Below are 13,647 nucleotides of genomic sequence, written 5' to 3'. Positions count from 1 at the left end.
TTTTATCTCATTATTATGACAATTTATCTCATAATTTTGACTTTTTAACTCATAATTTCAGTGTTAGATTAGATTTCACATATTTTTTAATTGTCTAACTTTTACATTTTTTCTTTTTTAAGTGGTTGAAATTGGCTTCCATTTATTCATATCATGATTTTATTTTATTCCAATGCATGAGACTTTGCCATAACAGTGAATTTCAGTCAAAAGGAGGGTTTAATCACGTTCCAAGGAGGATTGGCTATTACATTTTGTTGAAACTGGTTCGACACTATTTTTCACATTTGCTTGATTTAGACAAAACTTTTAGGTGATAGGACAAGGATAGCTGATCAGCTCTAAAGACTTTTGTCAGCGTTTTTTGTTCATTTAGGCATATTTGTTTTAATATAGTTCAAAGAGTTGTTGAAATTATTGTTTTATAGTACAAATGTTTCTGGGATAAGTTAAGGCTACTGCATTAGTTTGAAATTTCAGGTCACCCATCCATATTTTTGTGATTGTAAAGGGTCTGCATATATTAAGAGGTTAAGAAACATTTATTTCGAGCATACACAGGAGACTTTCTTTAAGCAATGTTCTAATTTTTTTCAATCAGAGGAGACTTAATATGAGATTAACAATTTATTTTAGTTTGGAAATGTTTTAAAATATGAAATGTCTTTGGTGAATATACTCCATAGAGACATCTTATGAGCTTAATGGGTAGTGTGGTAGACAGTAGGACAGGTTACCCCGTATGGAGTCCAGGCACTGGTGTTGGTGATAGAAGGAGTAGGATAAGATGAGGAATGGACTTCTAAGTAGCTTGACCCAGATACTGATGCGATGACTTAGAGGTGGCAATGAAAGGAGGCAGGATGGGATGGAGATGGACCTGGACACAGATGAGATGACTTGCAAGTAGTGATGAAGGGATGCGGGATGCATGGAGGAGCTTGACCTGGACCCTGTTGAGATATAATGGAAGTGGCTGAGGTGGAGGAGGGTTGCAGCAGTCACAAAGAAACAGACAGCAGCAGGTTGATTGGATCAAGAGAGGTCATGGCTGAATGAGACTGGCCCAGAGTTTCAGTGAGTAATCACCCATTCTTGCTGATTACCATAGCATAGGGGTGTGCCCCATGTAGGTTGTGCAGTTTGAAGTCTGGCCTTTGGCTCCTTACCCACACATCTCTGACTCTCACCGCTGTGTCCAACTCTATCCACATTCCTCCTCTCCAAATAAAGGCATTTAAAGCCCCCAAAGATGTTTAATTTTCAAATTTGACTATCAGATAAGCACAGTTGTCCTAAGATGGAAAACTACTGAAGTTACATTCAACAGGTGTTCACAAATGAATGTTGCTACGTTTATTGTAGATTCATGAATGGGAACACAGCTAAGATAACAAGGTCCTGATATGACAGTTTTGTCTTCTAAAAGTTGTTAATGCTGGGAAATCAGTCAATACAGATTTAATGGTAAATTAATGGACAGTTAAGAGAGTGGATATGAGTCACTATCTAAAGATGCATGTGTAGTTTTTGCACCAAGTGGGCTGCACTCTTCCTCTCCTCCCGACCTGCTAATAAAAAATGTATGTTTCATTTCTATAGAGGTTTTGATATATGTTGCAGCAGCGCTATGTCATTGTAAATGTGGATTTTATGTACACAGAGGCTCAGCACTTAATAAAGGTGCCCGTGAGGAAAGCTGGCTCCATAATTCTCCCATGTCTCTACATAGGAGACCAACCCTAAGACATATCACACCCAGAGGAGATATACATGGGATTTAAGTCATTATATTGCACAAGGAAACAGAAACAACATACATCAGATCTTCTGTGTGCATAGTTACACCCTGCAGGTCTTCACACATACACAGGGTTGTATAAGTGTGCTGCAAAGATCAACTAGAGCTTTGATTATGATGGGAAGAAGCTATCTGTCAGTACACGAATGACTTTCTTTTGTCATTTATATACAGAACTTTCTGATCAATTATAAATGTATTTATCAATTATGAATGATGGCTGTGTTCAGTGGGCAGCACTGATGTTGAATTCAGCCTCTCAACATGTCCTCTTACTGTAATTCAGCAGAGGATTTATGCCGTGTTTGAGGTTGTGTATGAAACATTTAGCTCTATTAACCCCATGAAACTCACACAGGGATGCTACAGAGGATTGTCACTGGAGCCTGAGGAGCGGAGGGAGGGACATCACTTTGCAGTGTTGACATGGCAACAGGGGTACATGAGGAAGTGGTGTAACAGCAAGCTAGTTTGTCTTTAGGTAGCAAAGCCAGAAAACCAGTGGACATACCCAACTTTGAAAAAACAAATATCAGAAAGTACCTGCAGCAGGTTAAGATGACCAGAAAAGCATCCTGATCAGATGCCCAAACCATCTAAACTGGCTCCTTTGGATGCAAAGAAGCAGTGGTTCTATACCTAGCTCCATTTGGTCTGAATTTGATATGAATCCATTTAGGGGTTTCTTCTATACCTCGCTGTTGGGGGAGCAGTCCTCCCCACGGACTTATTTTTTTGGAGTCAAACTCCTTTACTTTCATAATACACATCTTAATCATTTCACATATTTTAAGATGTAAAGCATATACTTAATGCTCACCCATGAGAATAAATGAGGCCCCTCTAGAGCACAAGGCCCCGGGTAATATAGCCTACCTTTGCCTGATGGTAAAACTACCTATGAGTGTGAGACATTGATGACAGCAAAAACCACAGCACATGGATCATGGTGTACTACACCAACCAGGCCTGCCCAAAGAAATGGCTGAGCCATAGAAACCCATTCCATGAAGCTCCAGCTGCACAGTTTTTGTCCTTACACTAATGCCAATGGAAGTTGTGAACTCCTCAGCTATGGAATCAGCAGAGGGCTGGTGACTTTTACACACCATGAACCTTAGCCTCTGTTATTTTACTTGGCTGAGTTGCTGTTGTTCCAATACACTTCCACTTCATATAATACCACTTACAGCTGATGATGGAAAAAGGACGAAATTTTACAAACTCTCTTATGCAAAGGTGACATCCATAACAGTACTGCGCTTGAAGTCAATGAGTTCTTCAGAACGACCCTTTTTGTATCATAAATGTTGTGAAATGGAGCTTGCAAGACGTTTGCCACACCCGTGGCAAAACATCTGATTGAAATCCCTGAATTCAATAATCAACAGGTGTGGCTAAATACTTTTGTCCATATACTGTATGTCATAAAAATGCCCTCTAGGCTGGCCTCACAGGTGACAAAATACGCTTTTTGCATTCCCTTTCAGTCAACAACAGGTGGTAAAGTGCCCTCAAAATTGCCCTCTCATTTGATTAAACATGATAAAGTTCCCTTCCCAACCCTGACCAAGCTCCTGAAAATACTGTGTATGCCACTGACAGCTGCTTCAGTAGAGAGGTCATTCTCCAAAGAGAAGCTGATCAAGATCCAGCTCAGGAACAGACGTGGGGAATACAGTCTATAAGGTTAGGTTATGCTGAGAGGAACATCCCTGCTGATCCAAACAAAGTTACTGACATCTTCAAACACATGGTGCCAAAAGAATTCTCTGACTCCATCATGCTGACTAGCCTGGCTATCAAATCCATTTTCACTCACATCCTCACATATTTTTCTGAAATAAAAGGTTAAATTGGTCATTAAAATACATGTAAAATACCTTTAAGAGCTAAAAAAGTATATCAACTTTAAAAGGCAACAAGTTTGAATGGTATAAAAGGGTTAAATAACACTGAAATAGAGTAATGCAGTGGGGATATCTAAAGGGTTGAATGGACTTCCTGTGTAAATGTATGAATGAGTTTTGGCTATTTCCGATTTTTCGTTGCCCTCATTGGCCACTGTACTCACCCTGGCCTTATGAAAGAAGTATGATGCCGTTTTATACCCGCCCCTCTTCTTAATAGAGAAAATCAGACCTCATGTCCAGCAGAGGGCAGCAAACATACAGTAAAAATGCAGTGAGCATGCATGTTTGAATACTACTGAAGTGTCTTCTCATTTAACAGAGTAAGGAAACTGGATTGGACACAGAATTTGTTGTGAGTAACAAGAAGTCTTTTATAAACTTAGTACAAAGTATTTTATTGTAAATTTTTGAAATACTACAGTACATTTGTGGTTATAGCCCTGGCAAAAGAAAAAGGTAACAAAAATAAATACATCTGCAGGATGAGTTGAGCCTTGGGAACCCATAACATATCAAGGTGTGAGTTCCTTCTTTTTTAGGTTTTGTTTTGACATAGAAATTGTTGAATGACCTTACAATATAGTCAATTTTTAACTGAAAACTACAAAAAGTGAATGCTTCTGGTATTAGGCATGTCATCTTACATTGCTGTATTGTCATGGAATGGCTGTAAAAAAATAATGAATTCATACTGCATTTAATGTCTGTCTTGGTTGAAGAGCTTCTTAAGAGTCTGAAAATGTTCCTAACATCTTTGCTACAGTAACATTTCACTAGTTTCTGTAATAGAAATACATGTATACACGGTATCTATGGCATGTCAACCATGTGCCAGAGCAGCCTGGCTTTTTGGGTATCATACACCATAGAATAACAGCAATAGATAAATTAAAAGCTGTTTATCCACACATCATTTCATTTCTTTAGCCAGAACAGTGGTGCCACAACTGAAAAGTTACACCTCCAGTGCAGTTGTATGGAGGTGTAGGCACTCAGCACAGGTGAGGAGAAACAAGCCCCCACAGATTGTCATGGTAACAAAGTATTTCATCATCATAGTCCACTTCATGAGATGCAAAAAGAAGTGTTAGGGAGTAACTGGTAGCCCATAGAACAAGTTTCAAAACACTAATCAGAAGTGTAAAAAACACATCCTTGCAATAAAAATTTTGCTTGTTCCATTTACATCCCAACATGTGAGTTTCTGAGTGTTGGACAATTATTACAAAACAACAAAAGCAGTGGAATAAAGGAAAAACAATGCCAATAGTGTCTTAAGTACACAGTACACAGTGCAGCCTGGAAGATAAGTGAGAGAGAATCCCTCTCTTGGAGCTACAGAATAAAAAGTGCTGGAGATTTCATAGTTGATCCTTCATTCTGTTTGGTCTGTCCTTCTTTCTTCATTCAGCAGTGTCCTTCTGTTCTCCAGTCTGTTAAAGCATGTGCATGTGTCTGTTTCTGCGTGTGTAGCAGACTGGAATGTGCAGGGGTCTTTGTATTTCAAGCCAGCGTTCTCTGTCTCGGCTTTATCCTCGGGTAGAGCTGTGAGAAACATTTAAAAAATGTCAAATAAGGTACATTTTTGTACAAATACATCAAAGTTTAGAGACTGCTGACTCACCCCAAGGAGGTTGCGAGGAATGTAACCTTCAGTGTCACCCATGCGTGCCCACCACCATTCGATTTCGTCCTCGTCTTCTCTGCGGAGGATCGTCATGCAGTCTCCTTCACGGAACGAAAGCTCGTCTGGGTTTTCACTGTTATAGTCCCATAGACCATAGACCACACCCCTGTTCATGATGCCCATCTTCTCTTGAACACCTGAGAGCAAAAAGACAGAGACCTTATTACCGCCAGAATACAAAAAGTGCACAAGGTGTAAAAAATAAAAGGATTAAATAGCCTTCACTGACCATAGAGGAATTGAGAGCATTGAGTGTATCCCTCCTCCATCTCTTCACATTTATCAGCTGCTGTTTGCATGTCGCTGTAAGTCATGGCAAACACAGCTGCACCAGACTCCACGAGGAACTTGCAAACTTGCACGTTGTTGCAGGATGCAGCACAATGGAGAGGTGTCCTATGTTACAGATAGAAAGAGAAGAAAGGGTCAGGAATGTGTGCTCTTAGCAAAAAGCTGATGCATGTTTGTTAATTTGCTGTTTCAAAGCTGAGGTTATGATGATTGGTTGCAGGCTTGTAGCTTCACTTTATCAACAGAAGTATTTAGCTACACCTGTTAATTATTGAATTCAGGTGTTTCAATTTGACCTGTTGCCACAGGTGTATAAAATCAGACACCTAGCCATGCAGTCTCCATTTGCCAACATTTGTGATAGCAATTGGGTCGTTCTGAAGAGCTCGCTGACTTCAAGCATGGTACTGTGATGGATGCCATCTTTGCAGTAAGACAGTTTGTGAAATCTTAATGCTTCAGCATACCAAGACATTATGGACAATGCTATGCTCCCAACTTTATGGCAAAAGTTTGGGGAAGGACAGTTTCTATTCCAACATGACTGTGTCCAAATGCACAAAAAAAGGACTCTATTTTAAGTTTGGTGTGGAAGAACTTGACTGACCCTCATAGAGCCCTGACCTCAGCCCCATCGAGCACCTTTGGGATGAAATTGAATAGAGATTGCAAACCAGGCCTTCTAAACCAACATCAGTGTTTAGGACTGCTTGATTGTGTCAAAAATCATAATCACGATTATGTTGATTTGTACTAAGATCACTATCATTAAACACTATTACTCAATGATTTTACATCTGCATCACAGGCTTTCATTAAACTTAAATACCACTCACACCTTAACATTCTGAACACTAAGATAAAAATGCATAAAAAATTGAATTTAATAATAATACAAATGAATAAATTCTTGTGGAAAAAAACAGAAATAAACAATTGAAACATGTACCATTCATGGCAAAACATTTGGACAAAACATGCAATAATGTAGGCAGCACAGTAATTGTAAAAAAAAATATATATAATATCTTGTTTTCATGACTGTGGGAGGAAAAAGTCTCAAGTGAAATTAAAACTTGACTAATTAACCATTGGACAACATGTGGGAGTTGCATTAAGACATCTAATATGTTTATAAATTTAAAGAACTCACCAGCCGTCGCTGTCAGCAGCATTGACATTGACACCAAACTGAACCAGAAACTTGACAATCTCAGTGTGTCCAGCACAGACAGCGTTGTGTAGAGCAGTGATTCCTTCATCATTTGGTTGACTAGGATCCTCCACCTGTGAGATATCAAGAGTAGTTAAAGTAGCCCCTGTCAGTTTCATTCTGGCACCTCATAATTGTGAAATGTAATGACTGATAAAAAGCATTTCCAGCCAAAGTTATTTAAAAAATAGAAGCACAGAAAGAAAATTAAGTTTAGGAATTGCTAAATTAAGTTCTGTCTTACTTCATAAATGATTCTCTGGACCAGGTCGAACTCTCCCTCCAGAGACGAGTCCAACAGCAGAGCCAGAGGGTTAAACTTCACTCTCATGCTGTGATCGATACGCTCAGAGCCAGGCTTGCGTAAGTTGGTCCTCTTTCCCTGAAGACAGAATCATGATCGAGCAATTAAAAACAGTGAAAACAATTTTATAACTCAAGCTTCAGCCTGCAGATTCCCATCCTGAAGCCTGTTTGGCTGTCTTTTGATTGTGTTCAGTCTATACTGAGAAGAGGAGGGACTTGTTTTCTAGCTTTTAGTGCATTGCTAATCCTGTTTGTCAGCAAATTCACTTCTCTAAAACCAGGATTATACAATTAAATGAGTCTCAAATGGACGTAACAGACGGAGGGAACCAAAGGGGGGGAAATGGGTCATAATTCTGATTTCTCATTGGTTTGGGTAAAATCTGCCTCTTTGGCATAAAACCCTCTTAAATGGTTTCACTGTAGGCTGAATTACAAACACATGTAAACTGCTATTTATTTCAAACATAAACTATTTAAGTGTAGTGGGAATCCGCTTACTGTAAGCAGAATTGGGCATACCTTCTCCATAAACAATGGTAGAGCTTGATATGGATTATCTAATTATATAACATCAGAACAGGTCACTAGTGTTAGCCAGCAGGTCATTAAATAGTGTAAACTCACTGTAACTCATGACCTGCCCTCGTGGCTTGAACAAACAAAAATTTAAGGGGGTTTAAATGAAAAAAGCAGCACAAAAGCAAATAAGTGAAATATTTTCAGTGGACTCAGGACTGCAGAGACCAAAGCTCTTTATCTCATTCCACAGGGAGAGTCTTAATAAAAGGGATTCAGCAGATTATCATACCGGTGGTAGAGTGACCTGGCCGGTGACCTCAGGTGCCTTCATGTTAAAGGTGTCCTCTCCCAAGCTGTCCTGCTCAGCCCCACTGGGGTATGGTGGTGGTGGGTAGGGGGGGAACTCCTCCAGGAATCCATCTGGAGGTGGAGGAGGCAGGTTGGGCATTGTGTCATCCAAGCCAGCGGGGGGTGGTGGCAGGTAAAGAGCATCATCTGGCCTGGGGGCTGGGTGAGATGGTGGAGGAGGGGGGATAATGTCCTCGCTCTCTAAGGTGGATGAAACTGGTTTGGTCGGTTCAGGAGGGGCTGGAACGTGAGTGTTAGCACCTGGGATGTGAGACGGGAGCTGACCTCCCTCAACAGCCTGTCCTGTCTCTGATTGGTGGGTCTCTGTACCACTCAGAACAGTGGGGACAGACCCTTCTGCTGCCTTCTCAGCTTCACCAGCAAAAGTGGGAGTGGTTGGTGTAGTCACAGTGGTCTCCATAGCTGCCAGAGTGGTCTTCTGGTAGAGGAGTTTCTGGATGTTGGGCCCTGCAGGACCCTCTGGTTCAGTGATTGAGCTTCGCTTTTTCAGGGGTCTCGGGGCATTGTAGAGCTTCTTTCTCAGGGCTTCCAAGTCACCGTCACTCTGGTGCCTGTAGGGGTTGGAAATGAAGGGGAGCAACTTGGTGGGGCTAAGGGGCCGGGGGATGCGTTCAGTTTCTGGTTGTGGGCCGTCAGATGGGCTGGGACCAGTGTAGTTCCCTCCACTGTGGTCTACTTCAGTTTCAGGGGCAGGGGAGCGGCGGTCCAGGTAAGGGTTCTCTGGATGTGGTGTGCCTCCACTAGGGATCACTGGTTTACCGTACACTATAAATGAAAGGGGGAAACGAGAGTCAGGGCTGTGATGTAAACAGAAGAAACGCCACTACTACAGATCTATGAAGTTTACTGAAAATAATCCTGATTCAGTGCTCCTCGCCCTGCTTTGAGTTGTCAGTTTCACTGTAATAAAAAAAAAAAAAAAGCTGAATGGAAAAAAACAGAACTGTTACAGAGCATTATTTACAGATAAAGACATAAAACAAAGCAGCCATAAACAAAGCAAATACCCTCATTAAAATGCATTGTAGCTATATTTCACCCTGCTGTCTGAGTTAGCCAGGATGTGATTTATGTGTAAACTGAACATTATGAGAAAAAAATATTATGCAGGACAAAAAAAGCATATTTTCATGGCTGGAAAGGCGACTTGTACCCATTTCTTAGCCTGTTGCTGGATGACACACATTAGTGACATGACGAGTTACTATAATTATAATTGGCATATAAAGGCTCATATTGGACTAGACTACTAGTAGTTACTGTCACTTTCATGTCTGTGCAGGACTATGGAGATATTCTGCACATGCAGGCTATGTCTCAAAGCTTGCATGACCTGGATCAGGGACCATGAAGCCTTGAGGGCCATCTCTAACTTTTAAGCACACTTCGTTGTATGAACATGTTGAATGGTCTCATTTGTCTACCTATGACTAAAACACTTATCTATTCTTCTTGAACTTGAAAGCATAGGTTTCAGGATCGTTTCTTACTGTTAGTTCTAAAGGTCAGAATGAAACAAGAAAAAGGTGTTTAAGTTGGGTACTCCTTTAACTTTAATAAATTACAAAAAAGATCTGAACCCTTGTGATCTGGTCTCACCGTAGGCTTTAAAGAGGAAATTAAATGTCTTGGAGGATGCAACCTCTGCCTGATATTTTATGACTAGTTAAATTTTGACAAATATTTCCCTTTTAAAATATTTCATGTTTTAAACGAATTCATGCACCTCATATAATGCTTGAATGTTTGGCTGCTCATTCTCTATCAGAACCTTTATTAACCATGCTACTCCCCGTCTTAGCCAGGACACTCTTGAAAAGAGATTTGTGATTTCAGAGTTGTTTTCCTGGTTGAAAAAAGTTTAAATAAATAAATTTCACAGCCACATAAACATTGTATGGTCATTTATGTGGATTGCATTCAAATCTTTAGGGCTAAGAAAAGTGCTTCACTTCACTTTCTTGATTCTCTTCAATAGCAGCAGGTACACGTGTCTGAGATAATGTTTAGAGAGAAAAGGTGCAACATATGGTTCTGCCTCCCTTGCTGCCTCTGGTCAGTGGTGTGTGAATATTTTCCTGTGAATGTACTGGGGAGAACAGGAGAAAATACATTTTCTATTAAAGTAAGCTTATCTAAAGTGACTCAGGATGCAACAGCACCTTTATTTAAATCTAAACTGTTGTATTTAAGTTACATAAGGCTTAATCTTGTTCTGAACTCAAGCACGACTCATTTCTTTCAAACCTCTAAACACCTCAGTGGATTAGATGCAACCTTAAAGATGTGTGTGGGAAAATACACTTTAGTTTTTGTATGTTATGGCTGTTGTTACTTACGCCAAGGAGGTTATGTGATCGGGTGGGTTTGTTTGTTTTTTTTTGTTTGTTTTTTCGTTGTTTGTTCATTTGTTAACAACATAACTCAAAAAGTCATGGACAGATTTTGATGACATTTTCAGAAAAATGTCAGAAATGGCATAAGGAAGAACTGATTAGATTTTGGGACTGATCCAGATCACCGTCTGGATCCGGGGATTTTTTAAAGGATTCTGTACTATTGGGAGATAGGGCTAATGGTGGAGGTCTGCGCTCTCTGAGTGCTCTTCTAGTTTAATTTGTTTTGTGTCGATTTATGTTCAACAACAACTTTATCCTTCCACTGAAAGAGGTGACCTGCCATCTTGTACCATGTTACCACATCTTTAGGCTGAGCATTAAAATAAATCAATTAAAGGAAAAGATAAAACAGGATGTTTCAGTATCAGACAGATGACCACTTTGGGGTCTGATATTCAGGAAATACACAGAAAAAGGCTAACCTTTTCCATGTCAAATCAAGAACAATAATTACAAAAAATTCTACAAAACTAAGATTGACTCTTCTTACCACTGACAAATCCATTGTTACGGGTCTGAGACCTGTTCAGAGCTCCCTGAACACCTGGCTGGAAAGGCTTCCCTGAGCCCGGCTGCTGAGTGTACATGGAGTAGATGGAGCTGGCCGCTAAGGTCTGGGGTTTACTCAGGCTGGTGTCCTTGGAGGAGGGCAGCTCTGGGGTGAAAGGCCGTACCGTTGCTGCAGGTGGAGTGTCCTGTTTGGAGGGTAGGGGGAGTGTCTGGCTTTGTGAGGGAGGGAGAGTATTACGGCCTTGGGTAGCTTGGGGCTGCTGACTGTGGGGCTTCGCTTTAGGGAAGGTGCCTGTGTTCAGGCCTTGTTTGCTGTATGGCAGGACTCCAGGGCCTTTGGGTTTGGTGGGGACAGGAGGAGGCACCTTGATTGGAGCCTTGGGAGCAGACTGGAGAGATGAAGAAGCAGAGTTAGAAAATAAGATGCCGCAGCACTTCTTTTCCCAAAAAGATGTCATCAGTGTATTTTCTTGTTCCTTCTCACCTGAGCATCCCTGACCAGGTCATCACTGCTCTGGTTTTTACGTAGGGAGGAGACGGGAGTCTCCATTGGCTCAAACATGGAGAATGGACGCACCTTCCTGTCCCTCTTTAGTTCTGCATCATCTATCAACGACAATATGAATGAGAAGTCATCGGTTAAGTTTTTCCAACCAAACACAATCACTAGTTTCAAGGTTACAAGTTGTTAGCAATAGAAGAATTTAAGAAGACAAAACAAAAAATAAAATAAACAAATAAAAGGTTTTACCAAAAACATAATAACCAAGAATAGGGATGATACTGCAGTAGCAGAAGCATTACAGGTGCCCATCTCTTTACAAATTTTTGCCTCTGAAGCCAGAGGGCATATGTGATTTTTTCAATTCATATAACTCCAATACCTTCTGGATCCAGACATTTTATGATGGGGGTTTTTAAGTTCAATCATCTAATTGTAATACACTTGCCCACAAGGGTTATCTGCTTGATTGTAAATAAGCATTATCATTAAATGCATTTTTATGGCAAAATGAGATCAGAAATGCTGTTACAGGGGTGCAGCAAGCCTTTAGCCCAGCACAAGACTCTTGCCTCCTTTCATCTGGCTAGACATGTAAAGGAAAGTCTGCAGGACTACTTCATATGTCATATCAAATTCTCCCCACAAAAGCAAATCATAACGTGTGAAGTTTAGATCTCATAAGCAACAGGTGTGGAAATTTTCTGATGGTAAATGCAGAGTGTAGGTCCTTTTTGGGCTTTAATGTGCCAACTTCCCTTCATTCCAACTAATTCCTAACTGCTTTCCACTTCCTGTCCACCGTCTGACATTAGCGCTCACTGGATATTCTGACTGCAAATGACCTATAGAGTGCAGTTTCAGTAGTGTATTGTTGGTGCATGTGATGTCTGCATGTGTGCATGTCATTTACCTTGTTCTGTGTTAGAGTTAGAGTGGGAGGTCATTCGTGGCAGTGTTGAAGCTGGACCATGACCGTTGGTGTTGGACTCTGGTCCTAAAGAGCCCCAGTCTGCCATCTTGGATGGCTGAAGACCTTTGGTTACAGCAGGGGAAGGGGTGATCGAGGACAAAGGTAAAAAAAAAAAAAGAAACAAAACAAAAAAAACAAAAAAAAAAACAGAGGAAATATTTACCTTGTTGCATGTTGCATAAGATTTCACATGGACAGGAATGTGACACAAAACACAAATACACAAAGAAAACTAGCTTCAGCCAATATTTATCCAGGTAAACACACAGTCCACAGAACTGTGTGATATATTTGTCACACACAGCAAACCATAAGGGATTTTAAACAATGTTGTAACATTTCCTCTCGTTAGTCTTTTGCTGTTTTGTTTGACTGATTGAGACACTGCCAGCAGCTACAAACATCCACAGATATCCACAGTCCGATGAGCCGCAGAGCCATGAAAACCGGCAACATCTGCTTCATATCACAGATAGTAAGAGCACGATGACTTCCATCGCAGTGCCTGAAGAATCATACTGTTGCAATCTCCACTTTAAGGGATGTTGTGCAAATACACCACCACAGATTAAGGCAAAAAGACCAAATTTTGTTGGTCAGAGTCCACACAGCTCATCAGTTCAACAGAAGGTTATGTGTTTGTTCCCACTGACCCATTTAGAGCAGCAGAACAAACAACTGAGGAGAAAGCTCAGCAAACACGCTTGAACAAAACAGCAACAAGCAAGAAAGAACCATAAATCCAGCCAAGAAATGATGGAACTATCTGTTTTCCATGAGATTAACGCTCATGAAAAATAAACACATGGAAAGAAAGCCACTGAGCAGCACGCACACAAACACACAAACAGAAGTGTGTACCTTTTCTTTTAGCCCGCAGTTCTTTCAGAGGCTTAAGCAAGAACATGGCTTCTGAGGAAGATGCATTTGAAAGACAAAAAAGAGTAAGTAGCCTTAGATCTCCCTTTACTCCAGACATGCTGTTAGTTTGTCCCAGGTAAAGGCCTCCCTGAAGGGCCACACACAGGCCTTCACAACCTCAGGGAGCTCACTTGATACTATGCACATCATCCCAACGACAGAGGAACTGAAAACCGACGTATACAAGAGGAGTTTCTGCTGCGTCCCCTCCCATCTCACTCTCCTCTTTTTATACTGCAA

At 40.8% G+C, this 13,647-nt stretch overlaps 1 protein-coding gene across 3 annotated transcripts in view; it reads right to left on the bottom strand.

The window, feature by feature from the left end:
* Positions 1-4,598: 4,598 nt before the first annotated feature.
* Positions 4,599-13,647, bottom strand: part of tp53bp2a (tumor protein p53 binding protein, 2a) — a 43,179-nt gene continuing 34,130 nt past the window's right edge. For all 3 annotated transcript variants that reach the window (XM_041789086.1, XM_041789087.1, XM_041789088.1), the window contains 9 exons: positions 12,427-12,549; positions 11,496-11,617; positions 10,992-11,400; positions 8,023-8,867; positions 7,150-7,287; positions 6,846-6,979; positions 5,631-5,797; positions 5,339-5,538; positions 4,599-5,259 (listed from right to left, as the gene is read on the bottom strand). In XM_041789086.1, coding sequence (XP_041645020.1) covers positions 5,218-5,259; positions 5,339-5,538; positions 5,631-5,797; positions 6,846-6,979; positions 7,150-7,287; positions 8,023-8,867; positions 10,992-11,400; positions 11,496-11,617; positions 12,427-12,549 — 2,180 coding nt within the window. In that variant the 3' untranslated portion in view covers positions 4,599-5,217. The remainder of the gene's footprint in view (positions 5,260-5,338; positions 5,539-5,630; positions 5,798-6,845; positions 6,980-7,149; positions 7,288-8,022; positions 8,868-10,991; positions 11,401-11,495; positions 11,618-12,426; positions 12,550-13,647) is intronic.

Source organism: Cheilinus undulatus, linkage group 6 (assembly GCF_018320785.1).
Source record: "Cheilinus undulatus linkage group 6, ASM1832078v1, whole genome shotgun sequence".
Lineage (NCBI taxonomy): Eukaryota > Metazoa > Chordata > Actinopteri > Labriformes > Labridae > Cheilinus > Cheilinus undulatus.
This window is presented reverse-complemented; position numbering and strand designations above follow the sequence as displayed.